This window comes from Camelus bactrianus, chromosome 1 (genome assembly GCF_048773025.1).
Source record: "Camelus bactrianus isolate YW-2024 breed Bactrian camel chromosome 1, ASM4877302v1, whole genome shotgun sequence".
NCBI lineage: Eukaryota > Metazoa > Chordata > Mammalia > Artiodactyla > Camelidae > Camelus > Camelus bactrianus.
In genome coordinates this window covers 3,104,586-3,125,434 of record NC_133539.1, presented here as the reverse complement: position 1 = coordinate 3,125,434, position 20,849 = coordinate 3,104,586, and the positions used below count along the sequence as shown (strand labels likewise).

Genomic DNA, 20,849 nt, shown 5'->3' with positions numbered 1-20,849 from the left:
TTTTATCATCTACACGGGCAAAACAGTTCCCCAGACAACACAGAAAGGAAGTGCAGGGCGACATCCAGAGACGGGCCTATGGCTCATTCATTTTGAATCCCCAGAAGTAAACTCAGTGTCTGCACAAACTAGACTTACTCAGAGAGGGGGTGTGGGGTGGCGAAACAGGTAATTGACATCCAGGAGATGAGGAGCAGGAGTCGGCCACCTCGCGTCGCCCGTCACCCAGAGCACCTTCTGGAACTCATAGCATAACGCCTGGAGGCAGATGCACGCGTTAAGGCAAGCCTCTCCGCGACTCTGGGTTACTCTTCTCATCTGTAAAAGGAGACGTGGAATGAGGGCTCACTAAATGCTCTCCAAGATCTCACACACCTCGTAAAACCTCGAAAGCATCCTGCCATTGTCATCAGTGGAAAAAGTATTTTTATTACCAACATTTACATGCCCAGTGTTCCTAAATGTAGAAGGTGGGGCTGAACGACGTGCAAATCCAGTTTGTCTCCAGTTTCTGGAGTCTGGCTGTGCTCAGCAGCAGAGTGGGTAAATCCTAGACTCTTAAAGCCCAGGACTTAATTTATCTACATAATAAAGAACATGACCAAAGCTGGGAGAAGAAATCAACAGTTGAACGGATGCTAATGAGAATTTGATACAGGGTTTGGAAAGGAATGAAATTAGAGATGTCTTGCTGAGTTGTAGTTGAGGATATAATTGGATGGACATAAACTTTAGCATTTTTCAATATGTTGTGCAGTGTAATTCCTCTTTCTGCAACTTTGAGGAGCTTGAGGCAAGATTTACATTCCTTCAAAATGTCTCTTTTGTATCTCTTTTGTGCCTGAGCAGGTGCTGGCCAGTCTTAAAACTTAAAAATACTTAAACCATCTAGTTCACCACGTGTCAAGGAGAAATGACATAGGAGGAGCTGGCAAACTATGGCCCGTGAGCTCATTGCCTGTGTTGAAATAAAACTTTATTAAAATTCACCCATGGCCACTCATTTACATACCAGCTCGGTGAATTCTGAGCTATGACAGCAGAGGTGATTAACTGTGGCAGAGACTGTGTGGGGGAGCCACAAAACCTGAAACATTTGCTCTCTGGCCTTTTAAGAAAAAATCCTGCCTGCCCCTGTATTTTAGTCTTAAAACTTCCTAAAAATGAATTTAAACAAATAAAAGAGGAGGGAAATATTTGTACATTATTTTATTTATAAATGGAATGGGACAGAAACAACCTCAGAGCGTTTTCCCTTCTACAGTCTGGTCTTGAAAGCAGCATATGTAGAACACCGAAGGCCAGGAGACCCCTCCGCACGAGTCTCCCCCGTCTCTGCACGGCTTGTGAAGGAGGCACTGACTGTTCAGACAGTGTAGGACCTAAAGTCACAACTGAATGCTAAGTGCTGTCTTGGCGTCCCAAAATTGAGAAGGCCTCCGGTGGCCTGACTGCCAGGTCTCCTCCCACCCTGCTCCCACAGATAAGGCCCCTTCGCCAAACAACCCCCTTATCGACAGGCCAGGCATGGTTCCTGCTGGTCATGAGCAGTGGATTTCACCTCCCCGCCAGCCCGCAGAGCTATTCAAACAAGCCAGCCCCATCCTCCTGCCGGAGCCAGCGGGCACCTGCCCTCGCGACACTGCGAAGCCTCCTCCCACGGCCCCTGGGTGTCCTCTGTCTCCCTGAGTGCGCCCTCCACGTGGCCTGCATGGCGGGACGTCTTCCTCCCCTGGGGTGTGCGATGTGTGGCTCCTAAACTGCTGTTGTCCCAGCTGTCCAGCTGTGTTGGGTGTCTCAGGTTTCACCATCCTCAGAGCCTTGAGTGGAAATCCCTCCCTCTCCAATGAGATGAATCGGGGGCGAACCAAACAGTTCTTCCTCCCAGACTGTCTTTGTACCTTGGAAGGTAGATAAGGTGTCTTTCCAGAGCAGAGGGCAGGCACACTTTCTGCCCTTTAAAAGATTTGGGCCCCTTAAGAGGTCAGGGTTCCTCTCCGGGAACACAACCCCCTGTGTGTGCCGGGACCCATCTCAGCTCACGAGTGTCACCCCTGGAGGACTTGGGGTCAAAGGGAACCGACACAAACACTCTGATTCTTACGCAGCTCGCCCTGCGATGAGTAACGAAGTCCTTTATCTTTGAACCAGGCATCTCCTGTCCTCTGCCGGCGCCCGTGACGCTCTGAGCTTGCAAGCAAGGGAAACTCTCAGCCCTTCTGATGAACTAGGTCAGATGAAGGGTAGAAAAATCCCTTCAGCGTCTGCCTTTGGCACAGATGTTCCCCACTTTTTAGTTTTGCTCGACCTCGCTGTACCACGTACGTGTGTAGGTATACGTGCCTCTGCCTAATTTAACCTGTTTGCTACTTTCAAAACGTCCAGCTCAAGGCAATATTAAGAACCATCAGGGGGAGGGTGGAGCTCAGTGGTACAGCATGTGCTTAGCATGCACGAGGTCCTGGGTTCAATCCCCAGTGCCTCCATTAAATAAATAAAGAAATAAACAAATAAACAAACCTAATTTACCCCCCCGAAAAAAATAAAAGGGAAAAGAACATGCTTTTTTTTTTTTTTTTTTAAAAGAAGAACCATTAAGCAATACCTTTACAATAATAGTGTCTGTCTTCCCGTGAGTAACTATAATCTACCTGCCCAGGCCTTCAGATGAGTGGCTGTCCCCTAGCAGCCGCCGTCCCCTCCCCGTGGGCCCCTGTGCTGGCACGGGCCGCGCGTGGGTCTCTTAGCCGATGTGTCCGGCCGGGCTTACCGGCTCTGAGTATTTCCACAAATGGCCCTGACCCTGCCTGCACTCACTGAAAGGTGACCAAGTTTCCTTCGGTAACAATATCCCCCCCAGTGACCCTGCAAATAGGATCTGAAACCGCAGCCCGGCTTCAGCAGTTGTTTCCTGGTCTGGTCCTTAGTTCAACATGTTCTGAACAGAAGCCTGTTGTTGTGTGGGAAGTTATCTGGAAGCGGTGATAACCTCCCAGGGCGCGACAAGCCGCAGAGGGGAAGGGCGCACGGGTCTGACAAAGGTGCATGAGCCGTGGAGTTTATGACATCAGTCTCCAGCCCGGGGTGGAAAGTTGGGGGGCGGAAGTGGCAGGTTTACACTTTGCACGGGACGCAAGTGTGTGGAAGGACCACATACCTGAATCCTGGGTCCCAGGATGTTCATATGTCCTGTCTCGCTAATGCTCAGGAACAAGGAGCAGAATTGGGGTTTGAGCAAAGGGCCAGGAGGTGGACGGGGCCACCACAGACCCAGGCTTTGCTGGGTCTTAGTCTGAGGCCTAGCACTGTGGGCCAGCTGCAGATCCCGGTTACCCGCAGAGCAGCCTTGCTGTTGGCCTGTACTTCTGGACTGGCACAGGGGGCCCGACTGGGCCAGGGCAGGGTCACCAGTGGGAGTCTGATGAAGGATGACAGAGCGGTCAGCCTGGAGACGAGCCGCCTGCTCCCTGCAGACTGGCCTCTCCACTTTCTCCCGTCCAGAGTGACGCTCTGCCTGCTGCATCCTCTTTGTCGCGTAGCACGCCCTGCAGGTCTCCACCTCACTCGCTGTCGGCTCTTAGCACGTCGCACGGACGTCACCTATGCTTCACGGTCCCCGAGCCCGTGCGCCGTCAGTGCCTGACGCGTTCTCGGTCTCCGGTTACTTCTGCTTCGTCACCGCCTGTAGCAGAACTGACTGATCTCGGCAGCAAACCGCCAGGACGGCTGCCCTTCGGCAGCTGCGTGTGTTAGGGCTCCCGGGCCGCAAGGAAAAGACACCAACTGGCGTGGGCTGAGCTGTCTCCCCCAAGTCCGTATGTTGAAGTCTTAACCCTCAGGACCTCATAATGTGACCTCATTTGGAGATCAAATCCCTTAAAAGGTAATTAAGCTAAAATGAAGTCTTTAGGGAGGAGATGAGGACACAGACCCCAGAGATGACCGTGCGAGGACACAGGAGGGGGTGGCATCTCTACGCCCAGGAGAGAGGCCTCAGGAGGAAGCAGCCCTGCCCACGCCTGGATCTCGGACGTCCAGCCTCCAGACTGTGAGAGCCTGGGCCCCTGGTGGGGCGTGGCCCGGCCCGCCTCAGGGCCAGCACTTGCTCCTGTTCCACGGGCCCTCTCCGCACACCCACCCAGCCTGGCCCTGCTCTGGCCCTGCTCCTCAGGCACGTGGGGCGCTGAGCCCACCCATAGCTCCTGCATCACACGCTCCTACCTATTCCGTGTCCCCTGCAGGGCTGGCCACAGCCGTGGCTCCTCCCACACCAATTATCCACCAGAAAACCCCTGACTTCCCCCCATGAGACATGTCCTGAACTTTTGTCTGAGGCTCCTCAGGGGCATGTGAAGTTCTAGAATGTTCCTGAGTTAGTGGTATCCAGACTGGAGAGAAAGAGCAGCATGTGGGACATGAAGGCCACCGGGGCCACCACCTGGCCAGTATCTAAAGGCCAGACTAGCCTTGTCGACTGAAATAAAATGCACAACCAAAAAGCTGAGAGTTACGCTTTATTCGGTGGATGTCCTGAGGACTCGAGCCCAGGACACAGCCTCTCAAGTCGCTCTGAGGGACGCCTCCGAAGAGGCAGGGGAGGAGCCAGGATATATAGGGTTTTTGCAACAAAGACCAGGTAGTTGGGACATCAAATGTGACTGCTAATTAAATAAAACCAGATATTTCAAGTTAAGGAATTTAGTGCTTTTCTGTGTGTGGGGAGGTGCAAAGGTCTGGGCCCACTGAAATCGTTCCTTTGATGTGCACCTCAGAACCAGGGCCCGTGTCCTGTCCTTCCCCGTCTTGAGTTCCCTCCGCGCGCTGACTTGATGGTCACAGCACCCTTCGTTTGCTGATATGACTGGCAATATCTTTCATTCACATGCTCATGGCTTCACGTATGTTAAAACCAAGGCAACTTTAAACTGACACATCACTCCTCTGCCTTGTTCTGAAGTAGAAGGCCTCTACACACACAGACACACAACTCTCCACAACCAAGCAGCATATGCAGATGTAAAAGTTACAAGGGTGGCCTTCCCTCTTCTGGCAGAAATCCAGCAGTTCCTAGGGAAGAGAAAAGAGAGAGTTTGCCCCCAAACAGCCTCCCCCAGCCTGGTTTCCAAGGTTGGGGGAGGGGAGGGGCTTGGGCCCTTTAAGAGCTGTGTGTGCACGTGTGTGTGTGTGTGTGTGTGACATGGTCCCCAAACTGCTAAACAGTCTTATCAGCAGCGTTGTTCTTACTGAGGCACTTTATCTTCACAGCTTGCCTTTTTCCCACCAACTTCCCAATGCTTCAAGGACTCTGTGCTGGTCCTGAGCAGGCGTCTGTTGTTCCTTAAGACCTGCCGTCAGTTCTACTCCCTCGTCCCTGCCTCCCTGGCCACGTGGATTCCTGGCTGCAGAAAGGTGTGGGGCGGGGAGGTGGTCCAGGTTACTGGGAAGCCCAAACTTCCCTCCCTGGGGCCTGACGGGGGCGGGTGCATGGTGCGTGTTGGGGGGGATATGATGGGGGGACACGACGGGGAGTGGGGCGTAAGTGCAGGTCTGCCCCAGGTGGGTTGTGATGTTGGAGACATCTCACTCTCCTGGGGCCTTGCCCTCTTCTGTCCCCACCCCCATCCTCCCTCATCTTCCCATCTTGCCCTGCACCCTAGAAGGGAGTGGTACCCCAGCCACCCCATCCACACGTGCTGTCTCAGCTTTTACTGCACCTCCCCGACCCCCAGCCGCAGCCAGCACTGGGATTCACTGGGGCTGTCCTGGGCAGACCCAGGCCAGACAGTGCAGGCTTGGGCTTAACTTCTGAAGCTATTTGGTTTCCTCAAGTCCTTCGGGCCATCTTCCACCAGCATCCAGTCTGCCAGGTCCCTCCCACAAGCTGCCTGGGCGCCTCCCCCCGCCCCCAGCTGCACTCCACTGTCGGAACTCATATGGGTTTTGTGATTCTCGGGGAGGACCTCTTTCCCACCTGTAAGGGGTGCTGGGCAGTGCTGCTGCTGAGGCGAGGATGCCCCAGTGTTCTCCCACGCTGGTGAGCCTGAGGGCCCTGGCCCAGATGGTGGAGCCATAAGATCACACGTCCATGCAGGTGGACACCAGAGGAGGTGGACCAGCCATCATGGTCATGGGTTGAGGATTTCTGTGTTATGTGCTGCAAGGGAGGGGGTTGCAGCCACTGGACCTCTGTCCTTTCACTCCCTCAATGGGCAGGAATCCAGAGAAAACAAAGGAGGTTGTCAAGCAGCAGTGGATTAATCCATAAGGACTTTGGGGTTTACTTAACATAAAATCTGGAGGTGGATGGTGTTGGGGTCAAATCAGCAGCTCGGGGACGTGAGGGCTCTTGTTCTCAGGCTTTTCTTCATTATCGCAGAATGGCTGCCTGAGGTTCCCCATCACACCCTCATACCACCCAACATCCACAGACGGGCTGCAGAGGTCGCCCAGTGCTGCTAGAGGAAGCTCTTCTCCTACCAAGAAGTAAGAGCCTCTTCCCAGAACCTTCACGCAGGTGCCGTCATCTGCCTGGTGGGCCAGAACGGAGGCCCACCTCTGACTGAAAGAGAGGCTGGGGGAGTGAGCATTTTCCTCCGCTCCTCACAGAGTGGAAGTTAGGTGAGGAAGAAGAGAAGGAACGGATGGCCAGCACTGGGAAATAGGCCTGCTGGGATAGGTCACGGGGGAAGGCCCACCTCTCTGACACTGGGCAGTGTAAGAAGGCACGGGGGACGGGACCCGCTGGACTCCCGAGAACACTTGGGCCAAGGTCCTCGGACAGGCCAGCAAAACCCAAAGGACATGCCATAGACCCAAGGCCTCCCTCGGTCCGCAGCCGTGGGTGCTTGGGCACCCCTCCATTTCCCCAGCTATAAAGAGGGGCAGGAAGGTGGGGGAGGGAGGGGAAGGGAGACCACAGTTCAAGACGTTACCTACAGAGGCTGTGTAGGTTACAATCACACGCTGCATTTCAAAAGGGATTGGACTAAACAAAGTGAGCTTATTTTTATCTCCCATCAGCAGCCAGAGTGTGAGAAAGACCAGATTTGCTATGGATTTAAAAAAAAAAAAAAGAAGCAAAACTTTCTCTGCAGATTCTCAGGTGAGGGAAAGCCACGGTGACCTCCAGGCACACGCACGGCAGGACGTGTGCCGTTGCACACACATCTGCAGCCGTGCGTGTGTGCGGGGGTCCCCACCCTGGTGTGTCCGCACGGGCAATGTGTCTCCCGGCCCCCAGGGCGGCGGTACTTGCTGGACCTGGTGGCCAAGGGTTGGGGGAGTAATGAATCTACTGGCAAATTTGGAAAAAACTGGTCATGCAAGGGGCAAGGCCTCTTTTCTTCTTCTTGGGAACCAGCTGGCTGTGGAGGGCAGGAGAGCTCAACGAACAGCCTGCTGGTTGTGCCCAGAGCGGGGGCAGCTGGGAGGGGGCGTCTGGAGCGACGGGCTGGCTGGGCTGAGCTCCCCGGAGCAAGGCTGACTGCCCAGGGCGGGGCTGGGGCGGCTGCTCAGGTCCAGCTGGCTCCCTTCTGCCTTGTCTGTCAGTAATGAGGGGACAAGTGGCCTCCATACCCCTCCCTTTTGTTCTGTTTTCCAGTTCAGAGCTCCAGTGCTAGGGAGCAGGTGGGTGGCGGGTTTCCTCCAGCCATCACTCATACTGTCCTCTGCAACTGTTTTGATTGTAACACTTTACATTTTGCTACAGGTTTTCTCTCCCGAGCCAGGTTCCGTTTGAGGAAAATAAAGACATTGCAAGGCAGCTTTATCACCTGACCATGGGAGGCGCGTGGGCAGGGTCCGGTGCTGTCTTCTGCTCTGACAGGGCTGTGCTTCAGTTGCTTCTCTGAGACTGCAATCTAATGGCCTTGGGCGCGACACTGATGGCCGCTAACCCCCGAGTCAACCGAACACGGTTACACGTCACTCTCCCCGGCCCGAGACAGTCTGAGTTAATGTGTAACCCGGGACCAGAAACCAGAGAGGGGGGTATTGCGTGTCTCCTTCAAAGAAAGGAAAATCGTTCCCATGTTTTTATTTAAAAGAACTGCAAGCACAGAGTAACATTCATCTCTTTTAATTTTTAGGCCAATTTTGAGGATGAGGAAATCAGAGCAGAAAATCCAGGCGGTGAGTTCAGGCAGAGAGGACCCCAAAACGTCCGGCCAGCGATGGGGCTGAGCTCCTGGTGCCAGGCGGGCAGAGGCCCCTGCCCGCTCCGGACGCGGGTCCCGCTGGGAAAGTGTCTGACACTAGCACTCCTCTGCAAGGGCGGGGCGTGGGGCGGGGAGATGCGTTAGTGAGGGGGAGCATTCTCTTTCACTTTTAAATAATTACAGAAAATTTGCTTCGAAGTATCAACAGGAAAATTCTTGGATGAGAAAACACGGATGGTCTTCGTGTTTTAAGGGCTTTCTGTCCACCCCCACCCCAAACAGGCCGGAAACCAATGCCAGGGAGGGTTCTGCACAGCTTTCTGGTGAGAGATGGGAAGGGAAGCCAGGAAAAAATACGGTTCTTCACCCGACGGCCTTTCAGACCTGTCCTCCCCTCCCCCAGCCCTGGATTCAGACTGATTTGGGCAAAAAGATTTCTTCCCAGTCACCCCGTGGCCATTACTGTGAGTAAAAACACAGCTGGCGATTGGGATTAGGGTCCCGGGGTCCCACGTGGGTGTTTTCTAGTTCTCTGTCTTCAGAACTCACAGTGCCGTCATGGCCTTACCGTCTGTAGGGTCACCAACGGGCTCGGGATAGAAGCACCAGGGGACTCCCATGACTTTGTTGTCAAAACAGCAGCCTTTTTTTTCACAATCCGTCGCCGTGATCCCGGAATAACCACAATTTGATCTGCTGTTGGGGTGCACCTGACATGTCTCTGAAAGTGCGCAGGCCAAGAGGCGAAGGTGAGTGGTGGGCTGAGTCCTCCCTGTTATTACCCACCCTCCAGTCGGCCTCCTTTCCCCAGTTAAAGCAGCAACCAGCGGCACAGTGGGTGTGGACGGTGGGCTCCAGGTCCGAGAGGGGATGCTGTCCTCGTTTCCTGATGCGGAAACCCTTAAAATCTGGGCAAGTGCAAGGTGCCCGGGATTTGCAAACTTTGTACCTACTTAGATAATTTATTCACTTACTCATTAATTTCAACAGTTATTAACCTGTATTCACCCAATCAATATGATCTGTTGAGCACAGTCTGCGTGTGCTAGAAACAGAAGCAAGCACAGCAGAGACGGAGAGGGATCTACCTCCTCTTCCCCTCAGGGATCAAGTCCATGTCTGGCCCTGTGCTGGGTGACGGGGACCCAGAAATTAGAGATAGAGAAGTCGTTGTTAGGAAGCAAATGATCTAATGGAGGAGGAAGCCATGTAAACATGCAAAACAGCACAGTGCAACCCGCCTCGGGCCAGCCCAGGAGGGCCAGTGACAACAGGCTGAACAAAGCAAGGAGGGCTTCCTGTAGGAAGAGGTTGACCAGGTGAGGATGAGGCAATGGGTGTTCCAAGCAGATGGAGCAGCGTTTTCAAAGGTGGTGAGGAGACAGCAAGGTGCGTTCAGGAGGTGTAAGTCCATGTACAAGTAAGATGGAGAGTCGGGGTGGGGGTGGTATGGGGACTGGGGTGGACAATTTCAGCCCAAAAGCAAAGGGAGCCACTCAACAGCATAAACCAGGAGAGGGGTGACATCGCCCGAAAGCAGAGAACATGCAGGAGAGACGGCCCGCCGGCAGCAACCACGTGCTCGGACGCAAGCCCTGAGGCTGTGGCCCCGGGCCGGAGTCTAGGTTGTGAGAAGGCACGCCTCTGGGCCTGGTGGAGGACAGGTCCAGGCAGGTAAGAAAGAGGAGTCTCGAACCCTTTCTCTGTCTCTGGGGGGCATGGAGGGTGGCGGCTCTGCCCTGCCAGAGGGCTCGGAGGTGCTCCTAATGGACGCCGTCAGCCGGGCCCCAGGGAGAGGCCTGCCTGAGCAGGTGCTCCATGCACTGGAACAGAGTCTGTCCCTGGCAGGAGGGTGGAGCAGCCAGGTCTTGGGAGCATGGAGAGGGAAGGAGCCAGAACAGAAGAGGGAGGAGAGCCAGAGAAGGAGCGGGACGGGGACTTGGGCAGAGGTGGTCACGGGCTGGCCTCCACCTGGAGCTTCGTGCTCTCAGAAAACGACAGTCCATCCAAAGCCCAGTGGACGCGGGGCCTCTTCTAGACTGAGCGGGCAAGACGCCCGCGCTTGGTCCTTTGTGGAGTCCAGCTAAGTGTCCTAAAGCTGAGCCTGCATCATGAGCTGGTCTCCGTGAGTTTTTTCTTGACATCTGAGGATCACCTCCAGCTTTCTTTGAAGGAAGCGTCCTCTGGCTTTGCAGAAAGATCTGGATCCATCTCTCACTGGTGGGGTGGCCTCTTGGGGCCATCAGCCTCCCGGGGTCTGGCCCCCTACCATAGAGCGGAAGTGACCATTACTCAGCCCACAGGGCAGGGAAGAGGCACAGGTCAGGGGGAGCGGTGTGTGCAGAGCTTGGACAACAGTTCTCGTGTCCTTTTGTAACAGGGAAGAAGAACAAATCTGACTCCACATGAGATCTGTTCCTTTGGCTCTAACCCTGGGCTGTTTCCTGGGCTTAGAAATGCTGGTTCTGCACCTTTTGTAAAAGAATGTTGACTAGAGGCTGAAATAGACAGGAGAGCCCTGGTTTCAAGGCTCTGACTTTTAAGGATATAACACTTTTCCATTTATACAGAGATTAGAAGTTGCAGAGCAGAGAATAACATTTGTCTCGTTGAGGGTTTACAGGGACATCGTGACCTGACCCACGTGGACAGCTGCAAGAACCAAGGATTCCAACACCAAGGAGTTTGCAACAACCAACCACACCCCCTCCCCTTTTTAGTATAAAAGGAGCCTGAATTCTGACCTGGGGAGGATGGTTCTCTGGGACATTAGTCCCCCATCTTCTCCGCCAGCTTTCCGAATAAGGTTGTATTCCTTGCCCCAAACCTCGTCTCCCGATTTATTGGCCCGTCGTGGGGCGAGCAGAACGGGTTTGGACCCGGTAACACTCTCCCTCTGGGCAGGACGAGATGCAGCAGCCCCCCCGGGCGAAGGGCTAAGCTTTGCTGGGCAAGCTGACCCCCTCCCAGCTGGTATCCTAATGGGAACTGAAGATTTCCAAGCACAGGAGTCCGTCTTGTCCCCTACTTGCTGTTGCTTGACGGGACTGAATGGAAATGATTTCCATCCAGGGCTACTCTTGTAATCGGACAGAATTTTCTAGTTTTCTGTAGTCACAGGATCGCTGACCCCGTGAGACCCGCAGAGAAGGGTTGAGCCTTGAGCCTGAGGGCGGGGACAGGCGGGGACAGGCGGGCTGCTGGCAGTCGGGCGCAGTGAGTGGGCCGTCCTGGCCTGCGGTGAGGGGGCCCAGGGCCAGGCTCCGCAGGACCAGCTGCACAGACTCCTGGGGCCGGACAGTGTGGCGGGCAGAGCTGGGGCCGCGGTGGCAGGGACGACGCAGACTGGCTGGGGGCAGCCGGGAGCAGACCACCCTCCTTCTTCCCCACAGCAGAGCCGTATAGCGCCCTTCAGGTTTTGAAGCTCACCCCCTCTCCTTGCCTTAGGCTGTGGGGCCTTCCTGCCCACCCCAGACGCCTCGTCCTCTGTTCCTGAGTCATGAGGTCCTTGGAAGGTGCCCAGAGATGTGTGGGAACCATCCTGTCCCCTCTCTTCAAGCCTCTACGGGAATTCTCATTCTGAAATCTTTGGAAAACCCTTTTCCCACCCCCTCTCTTTAAAGTATGCCTAATAGCAGTAGGTAACCTTTAGTTAGCACGTGGTTGCTTTTCTCAGCCTGCATCACACTTGATTTTGCTGACAAACCCTCTAAGGTGAAAGACGGATTCATTTCTGCAGATAAAGAATCTGAGACACAAGCAAGCTCTAAGGAAGCCGTGGTGCCCTCCCGCCTTGATTCTCTCCGTTGGTGACACCACGGACCAGGCATCGATGGGACACACACCAACAGGACGTGTGGTTTGGGTGCCATGGGGCAGGAGGCCCAGGAGAGCCCACAGACCCTGCCAGAGGGGCTCCCAGGGGACGCCCAGCCCCGGAGCAGGCCCTCGGACGCCTGTGTGGACTTTGAGTGGGTTCCAGCCCCTGGGGCAGGGTTTGGCTTGGACTTTCGGGAGAACCAGTCTTAGTCCCAACATCAAAGATGGCTCTCTGAAATGTGGAACTTCCGAGCAGCACAATACTCTAGGCTCAGTGCTGCAGGCAGCCCCCCCCCTCTTTCTCACAGCATTTCCCGAAGCTTCCACGGGCCCCTACCCCGCCGCTACTGTCCGCCTGTTCTGCCCTCCAAAATCTTTCCAGGACCTAGAACAGCACCTGGGACAGACAGCGCTCAGCTCAGAAATACGGATAATGACACCCTGAGTCCTGCACAGAGACGCACGCCGCGGGCGCACCCACCCCGGGGCAGGACCTGCTGTCTTACCGCCCTCGCTCTGTGCCAGGCTGCCGAGCGCCAGCGCCAAGGCCATGACCAGGACGCAGATCACCTTGGGCTCCATGCTGGCCGCAACCTCACTCCTCTGCCCCGAAGGAGACCACGAGTCAAGGCTGAGATGCGTCCCGGCTCTCGGTCTTATACCGCAGGCTGTTTGCTTAAAGAGGGTCAGATACCGTTTGCCTAAGGAGGGTCCCCCAACCCTCAGCTCCAAGTGGTTAAAAGGTGTTTCCTAAATGCAGCCAAACCAAACCAACAGGTTGGCTGATAGAGAAAAATGCCATATCATATGGTCACCTCGGGTGAGGGAGTCTCCTGAGTCCAGCAGCTGAGCGTATCAGAGACCCTCCTGCTAAAGTCAACATCGCTTACTAATTCGAAAATGATTCATCATGGCAGACACCGGGACAGGCACAGTGTGTCAGCAGTGGCTCCCGGGTCCCCCCCAGCGTGACTCAGGGAAGGAGAAGGGCCAGCGCCGCCCACCGGCCTGGCCGGGTCCCTGTAGGGTGGGCATGCAGCCGCCTTCCATGATTTTAAGAATCCATGTCTGGAGGGACAGCTGTGCCTGGACAGGATGAACAGAGAAATAAGCGGGCCTGTGCTTCCCACCTCAGCTTTTCCCCACTCGTGTTATGTTAGTCTTTTTCTTGGCAAATTTGTTTGTGAGCAAAGCACCACTGGACCCCTCACCACTGGACCCCTCACCGGGAAGCACGGCGCCGTCCTGAGGGCCGGTTCCAGGCGGCTCTGGCATTGAAAACTCACTGGTATTCAACCTCCCACTCCAAGGAATTGCCGGAGCATTTTTACTTATTTGTCTAAATTACTTTTTTTTGGCTTTTTTCCTTTCGCAGTGGAGTCCTTTCCAAAGCGAGGTTGTGTAGAGGAGGGCCAGTGTGACACTGATGACGCAGAGGGGGTTTCCCTCTGGGGGGCCCCTGCGTCTGGGGGCTGGCGCTCCCAGATCCTCCTGGCGGCTTCCCTGATGCTGAACTGACAGGACACCTGCGCCCCCGCGCCCCGGGCCCCTCCCCTGCTCCGGACCTCCCTGCCTGCCTGGCTCACGCTCACCGCTCACCGCCTTCGGCTTACACGCTCTGCTCCTCGCCTCTTGCCCTCCCCCCCAGCACCTATGACAGTGTCTTATTCAATCAGTGTCTGTTGAAGAATGAATGAACGAATGAACAAACGAATGAATACAGGAGACAGGTTTTGTCTTCACTGCAGGGTTAAGCTCTGAGGGGGTGAGCCTGCCTCTGAGAGATACTAACTTTTCTTGGGTGACCTGGTGAACAAGTCTTGGCGGCCCCTCTGGGAAGGGAGCTGGCTCAGGCCTGGGGCCACGGCGCTCTCTGCCGCGCTCACCCCGAGCCGAGCGAGTGAGCGGGGTCTCTGGGAGAAGCCTGCTGCGCGGGGCGCAGGGAGGGGCCGGGGCGCAGGGACCCTCCGTGGAGACGGGCGGAGGCCGCCGAGGCAGGGCCGGGGCTGCGGGTCTGGGCGGCGCCCGGACGGCGGATGGCCGGCACGCCGGCCTCTCAGGCCTCGTTTCTCTCAGGCGTGGAGACACAGAGTGTGCGACACTTTGGAGAACAAGCGGTGACATCTAGTGAAGCTGAAGCTGCACAGACTGAGAGCCCAGCGGTCCCGCTGAGCCTGGGCCTGGTGCTCACAGCGGGGAAACCCTCGTGCTCGGGCAGAAGCAAACAGAGACGGCCGAGCCTTGCAGCGTTGTCTGTGGTCGCTTTAAGGAAGGAAGGAAGAAAGGGGGATGCTTAAAAAAAAGGAAGAAAAAGGAACGAAGGTAGGAAGGAAAGAAGGAAATGAAAGAGAGAAGGAAGGAAGGGAGAGACGGAATGGAGAAGGAAGGAGCGAAAAAGAGGAGAAAGCAATATAAATGTTCATCAACGGGAAAGGGGAAAACACGGAAATAAGTAAATAAATAAACTGAATACCTCATAGAAGATGAAAATGAAAGAATAATGAAATTAATAAGCAATAATAATAATGGATAAATATTGAAAACAAAGTTCAACAAGAAAAGCTAAGAATCGTTCTTAGAGTATGATGTCGTTTATGACACAGATTTCCAAAGTAAGTGAGCAATGCCACGCGCTCTTAGAGCTGCACCCACATGCGAGAAACTGCAGCCGCGCAGACAGGAAGGGGGCGCGCTGGCAGCCAAATACGGCCGAGCCTGGGGAGGCACGGAGAGGGGCACCAGAGCTGGAGGGGCTTTCAACCTGTCTGTGATGTTCTAGTTCATCAAAGAAAATCTGGAAGAAATACGGTTAAAAGGTGATGCTCTTTTCAGTTAAGGAGGGAGACACAGATGCTTGTCCTCTGTGTGTCTGACTTCGCCCTCCTGGGAGGGCGGCATGGCCAGCGGGGCCTGTGTCGCTCCCAGACTGCCTCTCAGGCTTGCAGCAGTGACTCCAGGGCTCCTAGGAGACAGCGCTAACACGTGACCACACAATCACCTTACACACCCTGTGTTTAAAAAATGACCAACTGGTGGGGAAGAAACGACTTGAGCGACGATGCCCTAGCAAGTGGGGTCCCCGTGCGCAAGGACTGGGGCTCCTCTGGGCTTCACTCCTCTTACTGGAAAACACAGAGGTCGGACCCAGGACAGGGAGCCTGGCCTGACCCACAGTCCTCTCCTGCCAGGGCTCCGAGGCGGGAACCCCTTGCTCTGCGAGCCCAGCGCACCTTCCTGCTTTCTCGGTACAGTCCTCCATCTGCGGTCAGGCCCCCTTCCCTACTCCCACTGCACGTGGTTCGGCCTGACCTGCCCCCGCCCTTCGCCAGAGCCACGCTGGTTCTTTTCAGGCCTGAGTGTCTGGGGTGTCCTCTGTCTGCCCATCCCTGTCAGCAGTCAGAGCCCCTGGGAGTGGCTGACTTGGCTGTGTCTCTGGCCCTCATGTCCTCTGGCTTCTGGCTGTTGTTGTGGGTGGCACCAGCAGGATGTGGGGCCTCAGGAGGAAGTGAGCTTGGGGTTTTATGTCCTGGGTCCCTGCTGGCAAGGTCACGGCAGACTGGCTGTACTCCTCGGTCCCCCCAGTGCTCCGGCGGGCAGCCCTCTGCACCTGGCAGTCTTCTCTGGCTCCCCAAACTGACCCTGTCCTCTCCTCAGGCTGAAGAGTTCCCTAGCCCCAAAGAGAGGTCAGCACTCTCTCCATCTAACTTCCCCGGAATTACCCGATTGGGAGTGACAGGCCTGTTTCCTGCAGAAACTCCGATTGATATAGAAACTGCTACCAGCAATGACCCTGTTAATAGACCCCAAGGTTGTCCCCTCGGGCATGGCTCCCAGCTGGGGACACAGGCTCAGGTCTCAAACCAGTAGGAGGTGGTGTGGACTGAAGTGTGAGGTAAGACACCTGGGGGGAGGATGAGTGGCAGGGCATCTCATTTCCATGGTGACAGTCGTGTGATAAAGATCAGGATCAGCTGGCTGCTTCCGAGAGCTACGAAACGTTCAAGGAGGAGAGAAGAAACTGAGGTCTGAGGATGCCTCCCTGAGGACGGGACAATGGGAACGGCTTTCCCAGCTAAGCTCCCAGAGTTGCAGGGCAGTGAGGCTGGGCTCAGGCTGGGACCCCGTTTCTGGAAGTGCAGCGTCCATTAGACATCCATCACTTCCAGCTTCCTTCCACCAAGGTCTTGGAGTTGGAAAGCAAAGGGTTAAACTCTGAGACTTAGGTTGGGATGTTTGGGCAGAAACATGAGGCTGAGAATTTTGAACCCCAAGCGAACACCCTGACGCTTCTCCCCCAGCAGAGATGATCCCTCCACCCCATCTGAGGCCGTGCGTCTGTCCCTCCATAAATGCTTCCATTGACCACTGACAGCCCCACGGCTCACCCGGGATGCAGACGCAGGATGGGGCTGTTTCCACATCCCCACATCCCTTCCAGGTGCACGAGGGTGAGACCACGCATGGCCCAGATGGAGACGGGGGCTTGCTAGGGGAGACAGCCTGCGCTCCCAGAGGACTGCAGAGTTGCATCAGCAGGATTCCAGGGAAGACTGCAGGTGAGTTGGGGGTGTTGGACCACAGAGGATGAGGTGCTAAGACTGACATCATCAGGATTCAGGAGGGATGTGCTGGCCTAGCACTGTGGCCATCTTGCAAGTGGGTAACCAAGCCCCGGGCTTGAAGGTGACCAAGAGTTCATGCAGTCACAATGCCAGAGCCCCACCCTCTGCCTCCCAAACATGACAACCTCGCTACTCAAGGGGGTCTCGAGTTAGCAGCATCCCACCCCTGGGGTCTCAGTAGACACGCTCCCTCCCAGGTTTCATGAAGGGAAGTCTGCATTCTAGAATATTCCCAGGTGCTTCCCATGCACCTTAGGTGTGGGAAGCCTGGTGTTATAGCAGGGAGGGGTTTCCCGGGCTCAGGGAGGCTTCAGTGTTGGAGAGGACCTATTATGTGCACCCTTCTTGGCCACCCTGGGGTCCAACATCCCTCAACTCCGCCCTCAGACATCCTCCCCAGGCTTCTACCAATGTGTCCTGCAACTTTTTTGGGTGAGCCCATCACTCAGGTGTTCAGAAATGCCCTGGTAGGGGGCCACCAGCATCCTTCACAAGTCCTGTGGCTCCTCCAGCCTTTGCAGCCCAGAGCTGTTGTGGGACCGAGAGTCCCTCAGCAAGAATGGAGGCCAGGTCCCTCGGGGAATAGCCTTAGAGCAAGGCCGTGGATGAGCGTGCTGAGCCTCCCCCAAGCCCCCTGGAGCAAGCGAGCCGCTCGCCAGCGCCCACTTGCCGGGGCTGAACTGTGTCTCCCACAGAGGATGCTTCAGTCCTAACACCCAGGACTCCTGAATGCGCCCCTGTTTGGAAGTAGGATCTTTGCAGATGATCGCACTGAGATGAGGTCATTAGGGTGGGGACAATCCATCATGACCACATCCTTGTGAAACAGAGGAGATTTGAAACAGACATGCACAGAGAGGAGGTGACATAAAGACACTAAGACACCATGTACAGCCAAAGGGACACCTGAGGCCGCCAGGAACTAGGGCAGAGGCATGGAACAGACTTACCCTCAGACGGAACCAGCTCTGGTGACCCCTGATCTGACTGCTAGCCTCCAGAACAAGGAGACAATACATTTCTGTTGTAAGTTCAGTTTGTGATACTTCCTGACAGCCGTCCTAGAGACTACTACACCCAGGGGACTGTGCCCTGGACATTCTGAAGGTCAGTAAACACTAGCTCTGAAGGTCATTTAAATACTAGCTCTGAACTGACCTTAATCCTCAGAGACCCAAACCCCGGGTGGTCCACCAAAGAGGGAGCCTGTGGATTTCAGGTGCTGGTTGGAGTCTTGGCCCAAGTCCATCTCATCGTGGGTCCAATGAGGTGACACGCACATCCCTTGGGAATCTCCTTAGGGCCTGAAGAGATGCTCTTAGTAGCTACATTGCTGCTCTGAGTTTTGGAGAGGCCTATCATGGTGCAAGTGTCTCTCACCAGGAGAGTGAAGCAAAACCATCATCACGGTCCAGGAAAGAATTACAGAAATCAATGCCACAATCAAGGACTTGAAAAATTCAGGAGTCGCCCTTCCACACGCCCCTGGAGTTCACATGTTTGGCCAGTGCTCCAGCCAGGTGCATTATGGGAATGGCTACAGAGCGTACCTCCTCTGTGAAGGGCCAGGGAGTAAACGTTCTAGGCTTAGTAAACACAGTTGGTCTCTGTCACATATTCTCCTTTGTTTTATTTTTGTGGCCCTTAAAAAATGTAGAAACCATTTTTAGCTTGCAAGTTGTACGAAAACAGGCCACAGACAGGATTTGGGGATTTGGGCCACAGTCAGACCTTTGTCAAGCCGGCCATAGAGAGCATCACAAAGTTAATCAAGTCTTGATAACAATTTCGGCCGAGGTCCTGTCTGGGATCGTGTTCCTGGAGTGAATTCCCTAGAATCTGATGTGCAGCCGTTGACCTGGACAATGCTTGGTCCCCCCATGTCTTCAGAGAAGGTCATCAGAAGTAATTTACCTTGCAGGGAATGGACAAAAGATGCCTCTACTGTGTGAACCTGGGTTCTGCCAAGTCCCCTGCTCTCTGTCACAGCACATTCAGAGAGACCTTGAACAAACATCTTGCTGGCCCATTACACTGACGCTATGATGTCATGTCCATTGGATTTGGAAAACAGGAAGTAAGACACAACTGCGTCGGAGACTGGAACTGGAAAGGGCAGGGGACCCAGCCTATGGGTGGGGTGTTTCGAAGACCCAGGGCAATGGAACATACATAACTGTACATAAAATAGATAAACAGCAAGGACCTACTGTACAGCACAGGGAACTATATTCTTGTAATAACACAGAATGGAAAAGAACCTGAAAAAAAAAATCTATGCATGTATATATTTAACCAAACCACTTCGTTGTACACCTGAAACTAACATTGTAAATCAACAATAATTTTTTTTGAAAGACCTGGGGCAGTGGAAATATCCTCTCAGAAGGGAAAGATAAATTTCTGCTCCTTGTACCACTCACGGCAATACATACTCATGGGATTCTGAGGTGAGAGCCACTACATTTGGGCATGTTGTCCTGGCTTAGTTAACAAGCCGCCAGTATGCTTGCAGTTTTGATGGGAGCTCAGAACAGCTGGCAGCTCTGCTACGGTTGGTCTGGGCTGTCATACAGGACGCCCCGCCACCGGGCCGAGGTTTCAATGGCTGTGAAACGCTCACGGCAGACTATATTGTGTGGCACCACTGCGAAGTCCTAGTAAGAGAGACAGCACACATCGGTGTTAGTTCTCTGTGGCCATGTGACAAATGACCCCAAGACTTAGTGCTTTAAAACAACGAACATTTATTATCTTACCGTTTCTGTGGGTTACATGTTGGGTCACAGCTCCCCTGGGTCCTCTGGTGCAGGTTTCTCATGGTGGCAGCAGGTGTCAGCAGGGCTGAGCAAAATCCTCATGAATGCAAAGACACCAGTTTTCTTTCCCTGCCCACATGCACCTGGCCCACGTAAGGAGAGGCGATGGTGGTGTAAAATCAACACCACATGTTGCCCCTCGCCGTGGCTGATCTGAGTGACACCACCAAGCTCCCATCCTGCTGACGGCAAAGCCTGGCACCGGAGCCCACATGTGGCATCCTTCCCCAGGAGCGGCAGCCAGCAACCTGGTAGCAAGCTCATTTTGTGAGATTTCTCCCATTACAGAGGGGTAGGACACATTATCCGGGTCTGAACGTGACTTCCCTCTGAGCTTGCCGCAGCCACTGACGGCGCCACCACTTGGGAATTTACAGAATGCAGCATTCAATGCACGGAATGCATCACAACACACTGTAGGGCAAGGAAATAACGGTGTCCAAGCCATTCACCGGCCGTGCCATATACCCACCGCCCAGAACAGCTAGCTTCGTAGCACAGTGGGACTGTCTGCTCGGCAGCCAGTGGTGAACGCAGCGCAGTCTATGCCTTAACAAGGAATGACACATGGGACCGTCTCAAGCCAAGCATGCTTGTCCAGACACCAAGCGACAGAAGTAGGAGTGGCTTTTCAGAGGACAAAAGGGTGTAACTACTGGAGGAAATTTTGCTCCCACCCCCGACCATGGCCTGAGTGGGCTGGAGGGCTGTTATTCAGAGAGGCTGGCTTCCCCTTGGACACACGCTCCCGGGCCACCGAACTGGCAGTGCAGACCGTCCCCACGGCCCCTTCACGTCGCTGAACCAGCCGGCAGAGGAGGGGTACTGACTGGACAGATGGTCCTGATTACCGAGGGAGGCTGTGTGCCCGTGTTACCGAGTCCTGACTCATTCTGCTCGCTGCACAACAGGCCAATAAATCAGGAGACGAGGTGTTGGGACAAGGAATAATGACTTTATTTGGAAAGCTGGCAGACCAAGAAGATGGTGGACTAATGCCCCGGAGAAGCATCTTCCCCAGGTCAGAATTCAGGCTCCTTTTATACTAAAAAGGGGAGGGGGTGTGGTTGGTTGTTGCAAACTTCTTGGTGTTGGAATCCTAGGTTCTTGCAGCTGTCCACGTGGGTCAGGTCATGGTGTCCCTGTAAACCTCCAACAAAATGTTATTTTCTATTCTGCAATTTTTAATCTTTATATGAATGGAAAGTGTTCTACCCCGAAGGTCAGAGTCTTGAGAACGGGCTCTCCTGCGGATGTCAGCTCTAAGAAACACTCCTTTACAAAAGGTGCAGAGCCAATGTGACTCCGCACGGGAAAGAGAGCCCAGGGCTAGAGCTGAAGGGACAGACTGCATGTGGAGTCAGCCTGTCCTTCTCTATTACAGCTGCCACTCCACAGGGACCAGGAGGACGATGCTCATAGCCCAAGGTTGT

The 20,849-nt window shown here is 54.6% G+C and overlaps 1 protein-coding gene and 1 long non-coding RNA gene across 3 annotated transcripts; one reads left to right on the top strand and one right to left on the bottom strand.

The window, feature by feature from the left end:
- Window positions 1-7,993: 7,993 nt before the first annotated feature.
- On the top strand, window positions 7,994-13,700 carry LOC141574374 (uncharacterized). Of its 2 annotated transcripts, XR_012501369.1 has the most exons (4): window positions 7,994-8,130; window positions 8,439-8,905; window positions 11,896-12,660; window positions 13,351-13,700. It is a non-coding gene; the product is annotated as an uncharacterized LOC141574374 (long non-coding RNA). The 2 variants fall into 2 exon arrangements; XR_012501352.1 differs by having other exon boundaries at window positions 11,896-13,700.
- TFF1 (trefoil factor 1) lies at window positions 8,062-12,615 on the bottom strand. Its single transcript, XM_074349686.1, has 3 exons — window positions 12,482-12,615; window positions 8,725-8,877; window positions 8,062-8,263 (listed from the first exon to the last, which is right to left on the bottom strand). Exons 1-3 carry the CDS (start codon window positions 12,555-12,557, stop codon window positions 8,253-8,255), a joined length of 240 nt encoding a protein of 79 aa, XP_074205787.1. The 5' UTR covers window positions 12,558-12,615; the 3' UTR covers window positions 8,062-8,252.
- Window positions 13,701-20,849: the final 7,149 nt, after the last annotated feature.

What these genes read in the sequence shown, in the direction of transcription:
- TFF1 (XM_074349686.1), bottom strand. Translation starts at nt 12,557, where the DNA reads ATGGAGCCCAAGGTGATCTGCGTCCTGGTCATGGCCTTGGCGCTGGCG. An exon ending in CCTGGCACAGAGCGAGGGCG is followed by an intron (nt 8,878 to 12,481) that starts GTAAGACAGCAG and finishes GCGCACTTTCAG; the next exon opens with AGACATGTCAGGTGCACCCC.